General features: G+C 37.6%; 1 protein-coding gene across 11 annotated transcripts in view; it reads right to left on the bottom strand.

The window, feature by feature from the left end:
• LOC104896899 (DExH-box ATP-dependent RNA helicase DExH7, chloroplastic) overlaps nucleotides 1–19,822 on the bottom strand; it is a 62,142-nt gene that overhangs the window by 23,547 nt on the left and 18,773 nt on the right. For 9 of the 11 annotated variants that reach the window (XM_048647258.2, XM_048647259.2, XM_048647257.2 and 6 more), the window contains 17 exons: nucleotides 18,137–18,216; nucleotides 11,190–11,312; nucleotides 10,953–11,039; nucleotides 8,236–8,336; nucleotides 5,469–5,526; nucleotides 4,417–4,482; nucleotides 3,965–4,047; nucleotides 3,691–3,871; nucleotides 3,338–3,490; nucleotides 3,142–3,243; nucleotides 2,895–3,047; nucleotides 2,527–2,647; nucleotides 2,084–2,124; nucleotides 1,853–1,993; nucleotides 1,674–1,763; nucleotides 1,438–1,494; nucleotides 108–191 (listed from right to left, as the gene is read on the bottom strand). In XM_048647258.2, coding sequence (XP_048503215.1) covers nucleotides 108–191; nucleotides 1,438–1,494; nucleotides 1,674–1,763; nucleotides 1,853–1,993; nucleotides 2,084–2,124; nucleotides 2,527–2,647; nucleotides 2,895–3,047; nucleotides 3,142–3,243; nucleotides 3,338–3,490; nucleotides 3,691–3,871; nucleotides 3,965–4,047; nucleotides 4,417–4,482; nucleotides 5,469–5,526; nucleotides 8,236–8,336; nucleotides 10,953–11,039; nucleotides 11,190–11,312; nucleotides 18,137–18,216 — 1,721 coding nt within the window. Of the gene's footprint in view, nucleotides 1–107; nucleotides 192–1,437; nucleotides 1,495–1,673; nucleotides 1,764–1,852; nucleotides 1,994–2,083; nucleotides 2,189–2,526; nucleotides 2,648–2,894; nucleotides 3,048–3,141; nucleotides 3,244–3,337; nucleotides 3,491–3,690; nucleotides 3,872–3,964; nucleotides 4,048–4,416; nucleotides 4,483–5,468; nucleotides 5,527–8,235; nucleotides 8,337–10,952; nucleotides 11,040–11,189; nucleotides 11,313–18,136; nucleotides 18,217–19,822 lie in introns of all 11 variants that reach the window. The other 2 variants (XM_048647260.2, XM_057395477.1) reach the window with 1 other exon arrangement.

Consider the following 19,822-nt stretch of genomic DNA (forward strand, 5'->3'; position numbering starts at 1 on the left):
AGTTACTCATTGTAACACATAATTGACAATCAGTTCTATCTTGAGTTTTGAGATATCATAATGGAGCCGTGGGAAACAAAAAAGAGCTAAAAAGATGAATTTTAAACCTTTCCAAGCAGCAAATCAACAGGCAATTTGGCCAAATGATGCCCAAGGGGAGTCAGCTCTTCATGTTTATCAACAGCACCAACCTGAAGGATAGAGCAGATTGTATTATCACAGAAAAACATGACAGACAGAAAGAAAGAGAGAGCATGAACATTTGCCTTCAGGTCAAATTTCAGCAGACCTACCCTTTGTTCTCTCTCTCTATCTCTCTATCTCTCTCTCTCTCTCTCTCTATCTCTCTCTCTTTCTCTCTATCTCTCTGTGTCTCTAATTAATTACAAGCCATGGGTGAGACTTCATACGCGAGATGTGCCATGACCTCTGCAAGCAACTACACTCAGGCAGTCAGGCTATGCTGCTTTGCCTTGTGCTCATTAATTTGTTGACATTGTAAGAAGGTACCTCCATGTACGTGAGGTTCAATAGGATTTTGTATAAGTTACTCAAGTTCAACAAAATGAGACAAAACATTAGAAGTTATTGATAGATTTTTGGAAAAATCGATGAACCTAATTTTCGATCAAGGATACCAAAAAGCGGGGATGGATTCAAAATACAGATGTGCCCACTGCATCACTAGGGAATAACTCCAACCCAATGGATAAAGCAAAGATTTATTTGAAAGCGAAGGTTCAGATTTGTTGTACATGTGCTAGTTCTATTTACACGAGCTATACTACTCTCGTAACACAAATTGGGAAATCAAACAACTATACGAATCAACATTAATAATCTAAATATATTTAGATCTAATTGGTTCCATAATAGAAACAAGGGCTTTGATTCAATTAATTAAAGGTAGCTCATTCGCTTTTGCATCTTCTATAATCTTAATAACGTAATAGGGCACAAAGTGAGCATAGTTAATACTTCATCCCTAACGAAAAAGACGCAAATGAGGCAGCCATCTGGATTCTGGTCTCAAGGACCCGTATGATTGTAGGGAAAAGCATAGAGTCAAAGGCTCTTATCTAGTATAAGTGGAGTGTGCCCAGACTTTCATTCTCATCAGTTGATATATGATCTACTAGAAATGAGGGCTTCTAATAAATTCGTTCCCCATTATTAGTTCCTTACCTTAAGACCTTAGTTACATGGACTCTTCCATTCACCTTAAGTACCCATGTCAGATCCTTGACACTTGGGTGGGGACCAAACACTTCGACACTTCATTTTGGGCCAAAATCATCGAAAATTTTCATAGAATAGCCGAGTCAGACACTTGGGCACGACCCGTGTCAGACATGGGTATACGAGTCCAGGTAACACAGCTTAAGACATAAATCAGAATAATATTACAACCTGAATATGGGAAGTAAACAGCACTACCTCTTTTAATGATGATATGGCGGAGTTTACAGCTTCATCCTTCGGCATATCAAGTGCCTGCAAGCAACAATTTAATCACAATTACTAATTCAAACTGTCAGGAAACATAAATGGTAACCTCGATCTTAACTGGTACAGTGTCCCAGCATACTGATAAAGTTACCATACATGGCAAAATCCAACTAGTTTATACCAGGCTTCACCAATTTATATATTGAAAATCTTCAAGGTCTTACCTTGGATAAAAACAATTTTATGTCGCCCAGAGAAAGCAGCTTAATCTGCAAACATAATTCCACCAGAGGCATCCGTAGCATCTCCGGAACCTTAAGAATATATAACATGGGAAATAAGAGGACAGCATACAAGATGGACATCAACTACAAAGACTTAAAACAGAATATTCACGGGGTACCTGGAACGGTCGCATCAGATTTTCAAATCTATGCCGTGTATACAAGCAAAAGCAGGTACCAGGTTTTACTCTTCCAGCTCTTCCTCGTCTTTGCTTTGCATTTGCTTGGGATATCCAATCTTCAACCATCATTGAGAGTTTCTGGAAGTAACCAAGTTTAAATTGGAAATTATTATTTTTAAGAGGTTATAGTAATAATATCAACTATACAACAAAACACCCATAGCATACCTTCCGGGGGTCATAACGATATTCCTTGTGCTTTCCAGAATCTACCACATACACGACGTCATCTATTGTTAAGCTTGTCTCTGCTATATTTGTTGCCATTATAATCTGCATGTATAACATAATCGCAAAACTAAATACAAAAAGTCTTGTGTGAGACTGAGACCGTCTCAGTCCAAGATATGACATGCCACATGATAAAAACAGTCTCCCTGTTTCTTATGTTAATTTTAAAGGTCACACCATATGTTATAAGAAGTCACCCCTTGTTCTACAATACAAGTCCTCAAACAATAAGAACTCCTTTTTAATGTTAGGAGTTTGACAAGCCCCCCTTAAAATTCTGAATAATCCTAGAACAATGGATCTTAAGTAAGGCGTGAACAAAAGAATTGGCTCCTGTGGGAGTAGTGATGGTTCACATTCATAAGCACCAAACTTATTACCTTTTACATCCAGATAATTCCATCCACCAGAAATTGTCGTAACTAAGTGGCAAAAGACAAACACAAAGTCACAAACACAAACCAAGTCATGCATCGCTTTGCTATCTCCCGATAAAACCAGCTGGCATTCTCAAAATAAAACAGTGGCTTATGAGTGATACAAGGTAGGAAAATGACAAAAATCGCACTTAATTTTCAATAGGTAAACAAAACAACGTTTTCACAGAGGCTGAAAGCCACAACTGCCTTTTATATCCCTTTTACCTATTTTCTTCAAAAAAAAAAAAGAAAGCATAAGGTAGAATTTAGCATACTAAACCTCCTAAATGGAAACAGAAAAGGAAACACCATATGAGATCCTAGCATACCTTACGTGTGTTTTTGGGTGGCTTCAAAAACACCTTTTTTTGGTCAGCTGGGGCTACAGATGAATGCAATGGCAAGAGCCACTCAGAAGATTCTCCACCAAAGCGATATGAAGCAGCGAGCTTGTCATGCAATCTGTTAATCTCTGACATGCCCTAGAAGGTGTCTCCAGCGGAAATTTTTCAATCAGTGTCTAGCACAAAACAAAATTATTTGAGTACTCCATAGGGGGGGAGGGGAAAATCTTACAGGCAGGAAAACAAGAATGGCCCCATCACCAGAATGTTCATCAATATAACACACCAAGTCTTCAAGAAGATCGTAATCAATTACATCTTCATTCAACTTTCTCTGCAGAGAAACAAAACTGATTCAAGTAAGTAGAGTATATTAGCATGACAATCATGTTATAAAAACCATCAGATACTAGGAGCGAATATCATACCAAATTCAGTCGCGTTTGCTCACTGTACGACTGATATGCTCTTGGATTATACTGTGGGTTCATGCATTCTTCAGCTAGAAGAGCTTCATCGCCCAGTGATGATAAGACAAGATTTTTCATCCCTCTACGATTGTCAATAGAACCACCGACAATCTAGAAATTCAAACCACAAGTTTAGCCACTGCCTTAGTTCAAAAAAGTTTAAGGCATAAAGTATCCAGAAAAATCAAGAAAATTACAAGAACTCTATCAGATGAATACCCAAGGTTATTACCGAGGACTGTGTAAAAGACCGGCCAACTTAACAATTGTCACGAAAAAGATATGTATAAATCAGAACTACTAAACAACACCTTATGGCCAAATGTCTTGAAACCTAAACAGGCTGGAGAATCCGACGGAAGATGATAGTCGATTTCTTCATATACATCTTCAAGAAAGATTGTTGACACAGGATAAGTTCGACCTTCCGCGGTAATTACTGGGCAGTCACCAAAATATCTTGAAATCAAATTTGAATCAACTGTTGCAGACCTGAACAGTGTGCATTAGTAAATTAAATACAAAAGACAATAGAAAAGGAAACTGTCCACGACGCATAGTCAAAATAATGCAAAAATCCCTTACATGAGTATGACTTTGAATGTTGGAGTGCCATGAGTAGATTGGTTTTCCAGTATATTCTTCAAGACAATAAGTAGAAAATCGCCCTGTTTATGTCACAAGTCACAATGAAGAATGTTTGAGAAGACCTAGTATCATTTCTTTTATTACAGACACCCCAAAGTTTGAAAGACTATATATAGAGAGACAAATAAACAACTTTCTTCCTCTTATCTCAACATGGAATATTTTTGAGATGAGAAAACGAATTTTGAACAATAGATCTTTTAAGAATTATGGGAGGGAGGACAAACACTCTGTGTCAAGTAGAAGAGAAAAACAAAGTGCCGCCAATCATGCTGAAACTCCATATAAACACTATCCCCAAAACAAAACAAAAAATCTCTAAGGCATGTTGCATCTTGTCAGATGAACCAAACTCTCGAAGATACACAATTCTCAAAATTAAGACTCACCAATAAAGAGCGTTCATGCACCTCATCGACTACAACATGAGTAACACCATGAAAGCTTTTGTTCCCCTGAAAGAATCAATCAGAATAGCCTTGTTGAAAAGCACAAACAGATAAATCTCAAAAAAGTTTAAAAAGCTGACGGCATATATCAGCTAAAGTCATTACTGGGTACAGGGATGCTTACTCTACGCACTAATATTTTAACTAGATTATAATTGACACTTGACAGTCGTATAAAAGATGTGACAGAGGACCAGAGGTACAAATCATACAAGGATAAACTTCTGAATATGATGTGATAGACAGGAGACTACTATTAATCGCACAGAGTAAGTCTTGTCATTGGATGATGACGCAAATTAGTTAAAGACAAGTAGCTCAAAGCCTCGAACCCAAGTCACACATGACTGTTGTATAAAATATGTACCACATTTACGGACACTCTTAGTAGCTTCCGTTGTGCTCAAGCAAAAGACTCTAACCAGGACGAATTTGTGAGATTTGGCATAACTAATGCTAGCACTGATGATTTGTGTCAAAGTGCCTTAGGGATTCATGGTAATCTCATTTATGGGCTTCGCTTCGCAACTAACATTCCGTTGCGAGAAGTGGAAAGTTTCCAGATAGCTATCATGACATCAGCAAGTGGAAAGAGTTCATATGACTCATTGAACTTGAGCCAAGGAGACATGTTGTCTATGCTATCTCTTGCACCTGCACCATCACTTGTGGAGGTACAGGTCTACAGCACAGATCTGCTGAGCAGATTGCCGCATTATATTAGATCTAAATGCTAAAGTTAGCCATGCAGTAATGCAGTTTTCCTTATTTGTTCTCCTAGTTATAGAAAGCTTGTCTCACCCTGGAGATGCGAAAGGTCAATGGTAATTTCTTGAAGTACTTAATAGTTGATACCCCTTGTAAGAGAATGGAGCAGGGACAGCAACTAAATACGCATGACTAAACAAAAAGGTCGTGTGAAGAAACAATCAGTTCATGCTATAAGAGGATAGCGTTTATTAAGATTAGGAGTACAAGAGTTACCCCCATACCGCAATTTGTCGTAAAAGAATACCAGTTGTACAGAAAAGAAGCTTGGTTCTATCATTCCTGCAGAGCGAAAGAAACAAAAAGCATAATTACAGTATTACTATTGAAATGATTAATGTGACCAATTAATTATGAACATCATACCTTATAAGTATTTTACAGTTAAAAAAGATACGACTGTTATATGATTAGATATATTGAAAATCAAAGTTGGAAGAAAGCTACAGACAATGATAACCATTGAATATGCCTCTGCACATGTAAATGTCTACCAGCAACAACAAGACCAGTGTTGCTCATGTACTAAAAGATGGGCCAAGGACAAAAAGGCTCAAGCCAAGAAAATAACGCAGAGGAGTTCTATTTTACAAAATCAAAAAAGTCAAGTGACATTCAAAGACTATGCTACAAATCAACGTAGCTTAGACACCATTAAAGGCATAAATTGAGGAAGAAGATGTGTATTTGATTGCTAAATTGAAATTACAAGAAAAGTAAATGATATTCAAGCTTTCGAGAGGCTTGGTTATCTCCCAATTGAACTCTTAAAAGCTCACCCAATTTTCTTATCAATATTCAACATGCTTTCACATTCTATTTTGCTCTATATTTATACTACTTTCCCTAACAAATCTAACTTATTCCTCAAGCTAACTAATAAAGAGACTCCCTAAATTACCCTTACCCCTAAATATTGATTCATAGCAGACTAAACTTGACTCCAGCTAGAGATATGCCTCAAAAATTGAAATTGAAAACCTTGACGAATAGAAGAAAAATCCCTGAAAAAAATATGTTGGTCTCTTATTTTTCCAAATTGCCAATTTTACTCTCTTTCATACCTTGGGAAATGAATATTTTTCCCTCTTCCAGGCAACAAGAACATCAAGGTTGGACCATTGGACAGCCCAAAAAAGGCTTAAGACAGGTACAAAAGAGAAAGAACCAAGAAAAAGATGATAATACAGATTATTCTTCCACAAGGAACAATAGGAACTGCTAGGCATGAAATAGTTCCTTCTCTTAAGAACATCCTTGGTCAGGATTTATCTATGACTGCAACCAAAAGAAAGCAAACAAGCTTTGGGAGGAGCTTTTCTCTTTCAAATTTCAACTTGAACTGAAGCAAATACGAAAGGAACTTGAGGATGAAGATAGTTGCCACATATTCGAGTAACTTGGTCACACTCCCAAAGATATCCACTAAAATGACTCATAATAATTTTCTTCATACCCTCTTCTTTCCCTCATCTCCACTATTTATAGTGTATTTGCCTTACTCCCAAAGCTAACATATTAACTAGCGTATATTCCTAAAAATACTTGGGCCCCCTTAGGTTAGTCTATTACACTATGCATTACGTGTCATTTTAACGTTTTTTCTCAATTAGTTATTCATCAAGAGTTGCAAATTTCATTTGAAAAGACATTTTTAATTGTTTTAAAAAATTTTAACATGTTTTTTATAAATCAATGTTTTGTTGGTTTTTTTAATTATTTATCCATCATTATTCAAATATAATATTGAGAGAAGGAAAGTAAAGTACAGGAAAGCTTTTGCTCAAATGAAGTGGAAGAATTTGTGTATTAGGTTCAATCGTTGAATATTAATATACAAGAAGAGTTTGATTAATAGAATAGAGATTACCAAACAATATTCAACACTTAGGTTTTGAAATATTATCTATATCGTTATTAATATGAAATTCAAGTTTGTATCTTTATTCTGATTGTGTGAATCAAGTATTTAAGTTAGATTATCAATTTAATTTTGATCAGATTTTTTCACACATATCTAAGAAGAAGAAACCATTCTCCTTAATTTAATATTTAATTGAAATTTCAAATTCAATTTCATTGAACGTGTTTAATATATATGGCAAGAAGGAAGAAGAAAGGATTATTTAATATATATATGGCAATTTAAATTCATTAAGGGTATATCAGACTTTTTGTGAGGACAACATATTTTGCCCCCCTTCACTTATATAACAGAGATATAACTCAAAAGCCACTCAAAGGACAATCTGCCCTTTGGCTCTAAAGCACATCATTTGTCCTAATCCTGTTAGATGCTGGAATTCACAAGAAAGCCCTTGCATTAAAAACAACTTTTAGTCTTCCGACTTAAATTAGCAACAAGGATAGGAAGTTTTATGGTTGCAAGGCTAAACTTCAAAGAAGAAACATACATAAGAACATTCCTAAAGGATCACATACCCATACCCAGAATTTTATTAGTCATCAAACTAGGCTCCATGACGTAAAACATCAATCTATTGTAAGGAAGCGTCCTTAAAAAGCGATCCCAAGAATTGTCCACAAGAAGGTAGAATAGACAAGTAAAATCGGGAAAGGTACCTACTCCTCATACCACCTCCCAACAAGATTCTTCGGACACTAACTACTAATATAATGTTATTCAACAACTGATGTATAACATTTAACAAAAGAATGATAATAAATTAAATCATAGCCATACTTCACTATCTGAATTTACCTCTAAACTTATATTAAGGGCTATGTTGCTCAAAGGATCATTGATGCTCAAAGATGGGTTTAGACACTTAAAACTTTATTTAGACAAGAGATACTAAAATCATTCATGCAATACCATAGTTGGACACTTGGACTGTTGGACATATACGAGATTATGCCGGAGTACAACAAGCAAAGAGATAAACAAACACATCTTTTGATTTACAGAATTGCTAGATACAAGAATGACTACATTTTCTCAATCACTTTGAAATGGTGAGAAGAGCACACCTTGCAGTATCTAGCCGAACTTGGTAACCAACCAATGATCCATCTAAGCCAGGTGCAGGTTCACATCTCTCATCAGCGACCCTCTCAGCAACAGATATTGCCTGGAATAACACATTTGTAAGTTCTGCATCCTACTACAGAGAAAGATATACAATACAATAATAGAACATTGATTAAAGCATGTTGTATAGGACATAAAAGGACATTATATCTTTCAGCAATGAAAACAGTACAACATCATGAAACTGAGATATCTCAAGGTAGGTAAATAAAAGCCTCAACCTTTATGGTGCATAAATGAAGCAAAAGAAAGATGGGGTAAGAATGAGACAAAAGGAAAATTTTAATAAAGGGTTTGGGAGAGTGGCAAAGGAACAGTAAGAAGAGGAGGCAAGAGAAAATACTCTTTCAACTAGTGTAAACCATTTAGCAACTTTATAAACTGATGCTTATTTCTTTCGCATCTCATTTTGGTTTTTTGATAATGTTTGTTTTAAACTGACTTTTGTGTTAATTTAGATTGATTTTTAATTTGTTAAGGGAGTAGCTTTGTTTTGTAGCTAATTAGCACTAATCTCCATTTTTGTTAGATTAAGCTTAAACTCTTAGATTAGCTTAGAAAAGAAGACATTCTTCGCAGCAAAATCATTTTGGCAATTGTGAACAATCTACAACGAATTTTCCAGAGATTCTTTTTTAGGTGGATTGATAACATCTTGAAGTTTCATCCTACCAAATTTGGTGAGATTTCATGAACAAATGAAGTCGCAGTAGCCTTTCAATTGAGACGTCATTTCTGGATCAGTATAGTGGTTTTGCACTCCTTAGATTATGGTCCGACTTTGTAAGCTTAAAAGCCTTAAATTTGCAATTAAATTGTGTAAGCTAGCAGGTGACACATGAGGGAGTTCACCTATGTGCTTGACGTGCTTGCTTGAGGTGGATTTCACTTTACCCACCGAAGGAGGAAACCTCCTTATTGGTTTGTTGGAAATGGCGAGTTGGCAACTTCCTTTCTCCAGCTTCTGGGCAGCAGCGTTTTGGCGTCCAATCACAGTAATCACCTTGGTTGGAGCAAAATTCAAGTGTAGGAAAGCCTCCTAGTGGTTATGAGTCATATAAGCAGCAACCAATGGCAAAAGAGCTTCCATTTCTTGTAATGTGTGCCAGCCAAATATCCTTAGTAACCAAGCTTTGTATTTCTTTTGTTTTCTTATTTCTTCTTTGTTGTAAGCTCCCACTACATACGCTCATGTAAGGTACTTGTAAAATCAGTTGAATTTGAATGAAATTTGACCATTTAGCTTATTGAAATCGGAAGTACTTGATCCAAATTTCTTGTTTTGATTAAGGAGTGAACTTAATCTCAAAACCCTTAAGTTAAGCAACTGAAGCTTAATTTAAGAGAGAGTTAGGATAATTAGTTAGTGAAGCTAATTAAGATACTCTCATATCCCTTCCTAAATCAGGTTTTAGGTGAGTGAAGCCTCTAAATAGATTTAGAACCCTTAAGTGGAAGTAAGTGAGTGAAGCTTAGCAGGCTTAAGTAAACGTTTCCGCATCATAAACCATATTACCAAGATAGAGATCAGGAATTTATCACCAAAGAAACAACTAAATAAGTTGAAGAAATCGACCCAAAACCTCACCCAAGAAGCAAGATAACAGAACTCTACTCAAAAGTGTCATCTAAATTTATGAACTCCTATAAGTAGTGTAAGGCCCACTGTTTTTTTCTATTTTTTCCTTTTCCTTTTCATTTATTTTACGTCAGAAAATCTCAAAAGAACATCCCCAAAATGAGTAGAAGTCAAATATGAGTAAAAGTTATTGCAGTGGTTAAGAAAAAAAAAACCAACAATAAATTAAAAAAGTAGAGAAAATGTTATAGCATAGAAAAAGCAAAGGTACAGGCATACAGAAGCAGCTCAAAAGTTGGCAAAGGAAAAACAATAAACACAAAGGTTAGGCTCAGGAGGGTGGAAATGTCATCAGTGAAAATGTTCGCCACAAGGTGGCATCTACAAAAAGGACAATGAAAAAGAAAGATCTGAAGCGACAAAGAAAGAGGTGGAGGCGAAAAGAGGAGAAATCGGCTATACTGCAAAAATGATGATCTGTACAAGCTACCAGAGGTAAGCCTTGGCCCCGCCAAAGCTGGATGGAAGTGCATGGACCACAACACCTATCATAGGTCACTGCACCCAGATGTGTCGGATGCATCTTCGTCTGCACTTGTGTGCCCTGCCTGGACAAATTTTTTAAAAAAGTAAGCTCCAAACTCGAAGTTGTGCCCAGATAATTTGCTCATTCTTTCCACCCAAAACACCCAAGCAACAGACAAGTGAACTACCTGCCATCAAGCTCTTCATCCGCTATAACTTCCATAGTATGTCAATTGCACCTGCAAGAACGAAGAGAATCCCTCCAAACTAGAAGTTTCACCCTAAAATATCTGGCCATCCCTTTCCATCCACAACAACCAAGGGACAGCCTGGCAAGCTGCATACCACAAAGCATGCCTTCCCATGTGCCTCTCTAGATTCAAACCCATGCACTTGAAAGTACTACATGAGAATCAAGAGACTGCAAACACACTAACTGATGCCCACAAAGGCATGCAACCTACCCGTGAAAAAGGATGCTAACCAAAACATGGCTTCTAGACTCCTCACAACCAAAACGAGGGACATATGCTACAGAAGATAAACACTCACTGCTATTCTTCGTGGTTGTGTACAAACAATGTTGCAATGCCCACCACGACCAGCCGCAATCAGGTCATCCAATATGTATTGTGGAACCTATAATGAAACCGATAAGAATGAAGTATTCATGCTGTTAAGAAGTACAAAGACTAGATGATACAATAAGGTGAATCAGCTAATGAGAGATGGAAATAACTAAATAAGGAATAAGGATCCACATATGCGAGAGGAATAAACGTCATTCACCTGAGTAGTCTTCCCAGAACCTGTTTCCCCGCAAACAACGACAACATTATTCTGTTTCAGAGACCATAATATTTCATCCCTTGATTTTGCAATAGGAAGTCCTGCTCTCGCTTCCAACATGCTCTGCAAGCAAAAAGAAAAGAGCTTTATGTTATCACACGAAGTCATATAGGACGAATTTTAACAGAAAAAATATATATATATTTTCTATGATCTCTCTTATTCAGTAATATGGGGAGGAGAAAAAGAGCATATACACTCAAAACAAAAAAGAGAAGTGGTTCCTCTGGGATGCTTTCTCTAGGAAATTCTTCCAAAACCATTGTAAGCAACAATACTTTGAAAAAGTAAACATTCTATTTCTGAAGTAGTCTTTTCACAAGTTGCATGAAGGCTTGAGGATAACAAAATCTCCTCTTATAAGACATACATCGAGAAGTATTCAATAGATGAACTCTTTCGTATAGAGAATTAATAAGAAGTTTTCGTGAGTTTTGATTAAAATTTGAGTGTGCAAACACAACTCTCTTGATTGTTGGTGGCTTTGCCTTTATGCTTTCAAAACCCTTAGCTTTATTCATTGTGGTGGCTTTGCCTTTATCATTGAATAGACTAAGAACCATCTTGTTCTTGTTTATAGTTTCTTGTTCGAACATTGCTTGATTAATTTACATACTTCCGCATTTTGTTATTTGATCTTATTAGATTAAATACATCATCTGGTATCAAGAGCTTTGGTGACATCCATTGAAGCTTTCGAGCACTCATACAAGGTTCTTGTTGCTCGAACTTTTTTTCCTCTAAGGGGGAGTAGTTTGATCTTCAAGAAACTCTTAAAGATCAAATCTTTTTTTTAAGATTCTTGATTTTCCACAAAGTTTCATCGAAGGACATCATTATTAGTTGTCAATTGGTTAAAGAAAATCATCCAAGATCCATAAAAACAGCCAAAAAGTCGAGCATACACTCGTTTCTTCATTACTTGGAGAACAAGTTTCGAGCGTCCAAGCCAAGTTTTGTTTGGGTTGAACTATGGACGATGACAAGCAAGGTGGAAGAGATGGTAGAGAGGGTAGAGTCCCTAGAGGACTAACCTTTGAACAAGCACAAAATTTGCATAGGAATAGACAACTAGAAGATCTAACCACACGCATGGATGACTTGATGCGCATGATGCAACAAGGCATGCGTGGCAACCAACGTACCAACACTCCTAGTCCTGTTAGGAGTACTCGAAATAGCACCCAAGAGGTTAGTTCTGATGAGGAGACTAACAACCCTAGGCATAGAGACCACCAAAGGAGGATGATCGAGGCCTAAGGCTCGACCTACCTGAGTTTGATGGCACCATGAAGCCTGAGAAATTCTTAGAGTTGCTACAAAGAATGGAAAGGGTCTTTGATTACAAGGACAATGATGATGCTAAGAGATTCAAGGTGGCTATTCTAAAGCTCAGAGGATATGCTAGCCTATGGTATGAGAACCTAAGGAATAAAAGGCGCAAGGATGGCAAACCTAGCCTACATTCATGGGAGAAATTGAAGACAAGGATGAAGAAACGTTTCCTCCCTTCTGATTTCACACAAGATATGTTTCGAAGGATTCAAGTTCTTCAACAACACACCCTAAGTATCGAAGAATATGTAGTGGAGTTTGAAAGGATCAACATGTTGTATGATGTGGATAAGAAGGTTGAGCACAAGATTGCTCGATTCATAGCTGGTCTGGACAAGAAGTTAGCTAAGAAGGTTGATCTTCAACCCTATTAGAGCTTCGAGGAGGTAGTGCAAGTAGCCATGAGGGCTGAGAAGTATGTCAAGGCCAAGAAAGCCTCCACCTTTAAGCCTTTTGTGAAGCCATTAGACAAACCAAGTGGCGCCAAGAACGATGAAGCAAGTGGTTCTATATCTTCCACTAGGTTTGACAAGTTTAAAGGTGACAAAGGGAAGTCCTCCACACCCTTAGCTACTGAAGAGAGGCGCATTTGCTTTAAATGCAAGGGTTATGGTCACATATCGAAGGATTTCCCCAACAATAGGGTCATGATTTGGAGAGATATCCAAGAGATTGATGTTGACTATGCTAGGAGAAGCTTTGAAAAAGAGGAGCATGATGGGGAAAAGGATCATGAAGAGGAGGCTGCTTATGTGGTGGATTCTGAGGAGGAGCCAGTTCATGAAACGCATGTTGCATACACAACCAGCTCCTTTGGATAATACTCAAAGGGACAAGATTTTCTTCACTCATTGCCTAGTGAAGCAAAGGGTATGTGACTTAATCATTGACAATGGTAGTAGTGTCTCCACTCTCACTGATAAACTAAAATGGCCTACTTCTAATCACCCATGCCCCTACAAGTTAAATTGGCTTAGTGATGATAATGGTATTAAAGTAACCAAACAAGCCTTGATTTTGTTCGAAATTGGCAAATTTAAAGATGAGGTTTTATGTGATGTATGCAATATGGATGCTTGTCATATCTTGTTAAGGAGACCATGGCAATATGATCGTTTTGTTAAGTATGATGGGCGTTCAAATGTGTGTATTGCTACTGTGGGAGGTAAGAAAACAGCTTTGAAACCTTTGTCATCCTCTCCTACATCAAAAGGCTCATTATTGGTGAGTGCTAAGGAGATTGAGAAGGAATTGGAAGAGGAAAGTGAAGGGTATATCTTGGTTGCACGTGAGGTTGAAGGGGAGCAGCAAGGGTACAAGATGCTTAGAGAGTCTGCTTGGTGAGTACAATGATGTGTTTCCTCAAGACTTGCCTCCAGGATTGCCAGCAATTCAAGGCATAGAGCACCAAATTGATCTAGTTTCAGGTGCATCTCTTCCTAAAAAGGCTCCTTATAGTTTAATCCTCAAGAGACACAAGAATTACAAAGGCAAATTGAAGAATTGATGTCTAGAGGGTATTTACGTGAAAGCATGAGTCCATGTGTCGTTCCTGCATTGTTAGTACCTAAGAAGGGTGGTACTTGGCGCATGTGCATTGATAGTAGGGATGTTAACAACATCACTGTGAAGTATCGTTTTCCTATCCCTAGATTGGTTCTACTATCTTCTCTATGATTGATTTGAGGAGTGGTTACCATCAAATCAGGATGAGAGAAGGAGATGAGTGGAAAACTGCATTCAAGACTAAGATGGGACGATATGAGTGGCTTGTCATGCCATTTGGACTTCCTAATGCACCTAGCACCTTCATGAAATTGATGAATGAGGTGTTGAAACCCTTCTTAGGCAGATGTGTAGTGGTCTACCTTGATGATATCCTTGTGTATAGCAGAAATGTTGTGGAGCATCTAAGTCACCTAAGAGAAGTCTTTGAGGTGTTGCGCAAACAGAAACTATATGAGAAGCTAGAGAAGTGTTATTTTTTAGTTCCTAGTGTTACATTCTTGGGCTACATTGTCCCCAAAGATGGCGTGTCAGTTGATATATCCAAGGTAGAGGCAATCAAGAGTTGGTCTATTCCTTTGACCATTTTAGAGGTACATTCCTTTCATGGTTTAGCCTCTTTTTATAGAAGGTTTGTGCGCAATTTTAGTAGCATTATAGCTCCTATGACTGAATGTATCAAGCAAGGTAAGTTTATATGGACTAAGACAGCTCAACAAGCATTCGAAAGCATTAAAGACTTGTTGTGCAATACCCCTATTCTTGCACTTCCAGATTTCACTCAACCTTTTGAAGTTGAATGTGATGCTAGTGGGGTTCGCATTGGAGCTATGTTGATACAAAAGAAATGCCCTATTGCATACTTTAGTGAGAAGTTGGGTGGTGCTAAGCTCAATTACTCTATATATGACAAGGAATTTTACGCAATAATTCGAGTACTTGATCATTGGAGTCATTATCTTCGTCCAAGTCACTTTGTGCTTCACTCTGATCATGAAGCATTGAAGTATATACATGGACAGCAAAAGCTAAACCCTAGACATGCCAAATGGGTTGAGTTCTTGCGATCTTTTAACTTCTCTTCTAAATACAAGGAAAGCAAGGCAAATGTGGTGGCAGATGCTTTGTCTAGGAGACACTCTTTACTTGGGGTGTTGAGTTCAAGGCTCCTTGGTTTTGAGTTGGTAAAGGAGTACTACAAAGAAGATGAGAAGTTTAGAGAGGTGTTGGAGGCATGCTCTAAGGGATCACATGGTGTTTATGTGATTCATGAAGGGTTCATTTTCAAAGGGGAAAGGCTATGCAATCTTTCTTGTTCCATTCGTGAGCTCTTGGTGAGGGAAGCTCATGGTGGAGGCCTTGTTGGTTACTTTGGAATGAACAAGACTTCGACTATTCTACAAGAGCATTTCTATTGGCCAAAGATGCAAGGAGATGTTCAAGGGGTTATCTCACGTTGTGCTACATGTCATAAGGCCAAGAGCAGTTTTCACCAAGGGTTGTATACTCCTCTACCTATTCCAGATGGTCCTTGGGAAGATGTTGCTATGGATTTCTTTGTGGGATTGCCAAGGACACAAAAAGACAAGGATTCTATCATGGTGGTCATTGATAGGTTCTCTAAGATGGCCCACTTTGTTCCTTGTCATAAGACTGATGATGCTTCAAAGGTGGTTGATTTGTATTGTAAGGAGATCATTCGTCTCCATGGTGTTTCTAAAACTATTGTGAGTGATAGGGATACTAAGTTCATGAGGTACTTTTAAAAGACCTTATGGAAGCTCCTTGGTACAAAGCTATGTGTTAGTGTCTCTGAAGTCACTAATAGGACTTGAGGCGCCTTACTTAGGGGATTGGTTAGCAAAAGTACCAAGGATTGGGATGTGAAGCTTGCATATGCTGAGTTCGCTTATGATAGATCACCTACATATGGAACGAGATGTTCTCCTTTTGAGGTTGTCAATGGTGCTGACCCTAGGGTGCCTACTGATCTTATTCCCTTCCTTAGTGATGAGCTTTATCATGTGGATGCTAAGGAGAAGGCGCAAGCTATGCTCAAGCTTCATGCACAAGTGAAGGCCAGGATTGAGAAGGTGAACACCAAGTACCAACAACTAGCTAACAAGAATCGAGTGCAACATGTGTTCAAGGTTAGTGATTTGATTTGGTTGCACCTAAGGAAGAAGAGGTTTCCAGGCCTTCGAAAGAACAAGCTAATGCCACGTTCAGATGGAACATTCAAGATTGTAGAGAAGGTTAATGATAATGCCTTCAAGCTTGACTTACCTCAGACTACAATATGAGTGCCACTGTGAATGTGGGTGATTTGGCTCCCTATGTCCATGATGATGATATGGCTCAATTGAGGTCAATTGTTTCTAAAGAAGAGGAGGAGGATATAGGAGTAGTTGATCCAAGTTTACTAGCTCTTGTTCATAAGAATGTTTCAATAGACCTTAGCTCAATTGATGTACATGGAGGACTCTTCATGGGGATGACTACCAAGGTGATAGCATGCTTGCTAACCAACTTAGGTAGCATGGAATAGGCGTGTGATATTAGCATGTCTATGAGAGTACTCATATCTTTATTGCTTTCCTAGTTATGTTTGTATTAGGAATTATGGTTTTGCCTAAGTTCTTAAAACAATAGATTTTACATGATTCAAAAGTCTAGAGAGTTTAGAACTTAGGGATTTGTCCTAAGCCTATTGGGGTTAGTTTATTTGATTCCTTCTAGGATTAGCATGCATAAACTAGTATAAATACTACCCATGTAGTTCGATTATTTTATAGAGTGAATAATATAGTTTTTCGTGAGTTTTCTCAAAAATTTAAGTGTGTTTACACAATTCCCTTGATTGGTGGTGGCTTTGCCTTTATGCTTTCAAAACCCTTAGCTTTATTCATTGTGGTGGCTTTGCCTTTATCATTGAATAGACTAAGAACTATATAGTTCTTGTTTATTATTTCTTATTCGAACATTGCTTGATTAATTTACATACTTCTGCATTTTATTATTTGATCTTATTAGATTGGGTTTTTTGTCAGAAACAACCTTTTAAAAGTGCCATTTTGTCAGAAACAACCTTATAAAATTTTTTTTGTGAGAAACAACCTTTAAATGCGATTTTCTTGTCAGATCAGACCCTTTGACCATTTCGGCATTGACTTGATTTTTCCGGCGAAAACTTTTTTTACCCTCTTCCCTCTATTTTTCCCTCCAATTTCTTCCTCCAACCCCACCCCAACCTCAGCCTCACCAATTCTCCATCCTCCAGCCTCACCCTCTCGCCTTCTCCTTCGCACAAGAAGCCACCACATCGGTACTGGCTGGAAGCCTAGGGAAGAGTCCCCTATTTCAAACCTAAAGAAACCATTCTATCTCTCCTCTCTTTCAAATGTCAGCCCCCATTTGAATCTCTTGTGAACTTGCCATTTCATCTCTTTTCTCTCATTTCACCATGGTTGCACAAAAAAAATTAGCTTGTTGCCATTAACTAGTAAGAAACCATGCTGCGTGAGAGAATGAGGAGTCAGGGAAGGAAGTGAAAGAGAGGAGAGATAATGGTTTGCAATAAGAAATTTGAGGGAAAAAGAGAGGGAAGGGGGTAAAAAAAAAGTCTTCGCCGGAAAATCAAATCTTGGCCAAATGAAATCAAGTCAATGCCGGAAAATAGTCGAAGGGTCTGATCTGACAAGAAAATCCCATTTAAAGGTTGTTTGTCACAAAAAAATATTTATAAGGTTGTTTCTGACAAAATGGCACTTTAAAAGGTTGTTTATGACAAAAAACTCTATTAGATTAAATACATCATTGACGCAGAAATTAAACTGACATTTTAAAGATAAGAGATACAACAGTGTCTTAACTCCTAAGGGAAGACTGCAACAAGAATAATTATGTCTTTCTAGCATCAAAATTTTAAATCAGCAAAATCCTCTTTTCATCTCTTTGTTTGTGTCCATGCTTCGTAGTTCTTAGCCACAAGCCCCTAGTGAAACTTAAACAGTTTTACCATAACAAAATTACATTCAACTACAAACCTTGTATCTTGGTGTCTTCCGTTTATTTTCTAGTTCTTGTCTTAACAAGAAACACTCCTTTTCCATCAGAGAGTTATCCCCTGCAAGATGCCCAAACCAGCTTTAGACCATAAGCAAAATGCTCCTGAGACTAATTTTAAGTACGAAATGAGCTGCAAACTAAGGTTTTTTTGCCTTCACAAAATATTAGAGATATATACAGATTGAATCTAAGGAAGTACTCATGAAATAGTTACAATAAAATAGAATAATTTGTTACGTTAACTACACATAAACATGGCATCCCAACTTAATCAGGTTATATATGTCAATGTTATGGTATAAAATGGCGTTTGGATCTAAGTTTCATTTTGAATTTTTGCTCAGATTCTCCTTTGGCTACTTGTTCTAGGCTTGGACATGGCCGCTTGTTAGTGGTGGTGGGGATTGGTTGAGAAAGAGATAAGAGAGACAGAGAGAGGAGAACAGAAAGGTGTTGGACCATGGTCACCTCTTGTTTGGTGAAGCAAGGAATAAGATAAGAAATAGCAAGTTGTGCTTAATAAGATTTTTTTTCTCAAGTTATTTATTTTGTCTTTCCTTCCTAGTGTATAATAATCAAGCATACGTTCTCTAATATAATTTGAGTAAGCAGCAATGTCTATAAGATGGGTGGATGGATCATCTTTATGAAAATATTTATTAGTTATACAATATTTGGTAAGTCGATGTAATGAAATAGACACCAAAAAACTTTCTTTTTATTTTTTTGACGAGTGAAACTATAATTTATTCAATCATCAATAAAACATCATTTCTTACATGGCAATTAACCTCAAGTGGAAATTCTTCTATCCAAAGTCCAAACTTTAAAACCCTGAAAAGACTTGCTTAATTCAGCTAGCATATGTGCTACTACATTAGCACTCCTCCTTACATGAGACCTAAAAATACAAGATATATTGAATAATACTCCCATAAGCAATAGGCTCAAATCTTTTCTGTTTAAGTAATGATAGACTTTAATGCTAAGGCAAACCTGAGTTTGGACTTTGGAGAGAAATAGTATTTTGAGTATTAATGATGAAGCTGGAAATCAGTTTGAAGAAGAACACCAAATTACAGAAGTAACCATTAATTTCTTTGAAAAGCTCATTCAAATCGAGTCAAAAAGCTGAACCCTCGAATATCATTGAAAATGTAGTTCCAATGGTAACCGACGAGATGGCAGCAATGCTCTTAGTCCCATATGTTGGTGAAGAACTACAAGAAGCACTTGGCAGTAGGGATGGATATATCAACTGGATAATCCATCACCCACTCCACCCGATATAGAAAAAAGGGTGAAAACCCCGCTTAAATGGATGAAAAGCGGGTGGTAGACGAAGCGGGTGAAGGATTCGGGTCGGATTCGGGTTGAAACTTTTCATCCATCACCCGACCAATAATCCATTTACCACCCACCCATCACCCGCATATATAAAAATCTATATATGTATTGTTCTTATTACATAAATAACCCTAAACGGCTAAACCTAACCCCGGTACCCAGACCCAAACTCTCTACTCTCTACTTCTCTAGTTCGACGCATCTCTCTCACTCCCTCTCACTCTTCAGTCTTCACACTCTCAGGTCTCTCCCTTCTCTGAATGGTCGCCGCCTCGCCGGAAACTTCTGAAAGTAACTCACCGGAATCAATTAACTAC

Source organism: Beta vulgaris, chromosome 6 (genome assembly GCF_026745355.1).
Source record: "Beta vulgaris subsp. vulgaris cultivar EL10 chromosome 6, EL10.2, whole genome shotgun sequence".
Lineage (NCBI taxonomy): Eukaryota > Viridiplantae > Streptophyta > Magnoliopsida > Caryophyllales > Amaranthaceae > Beta > Beta vulgaris.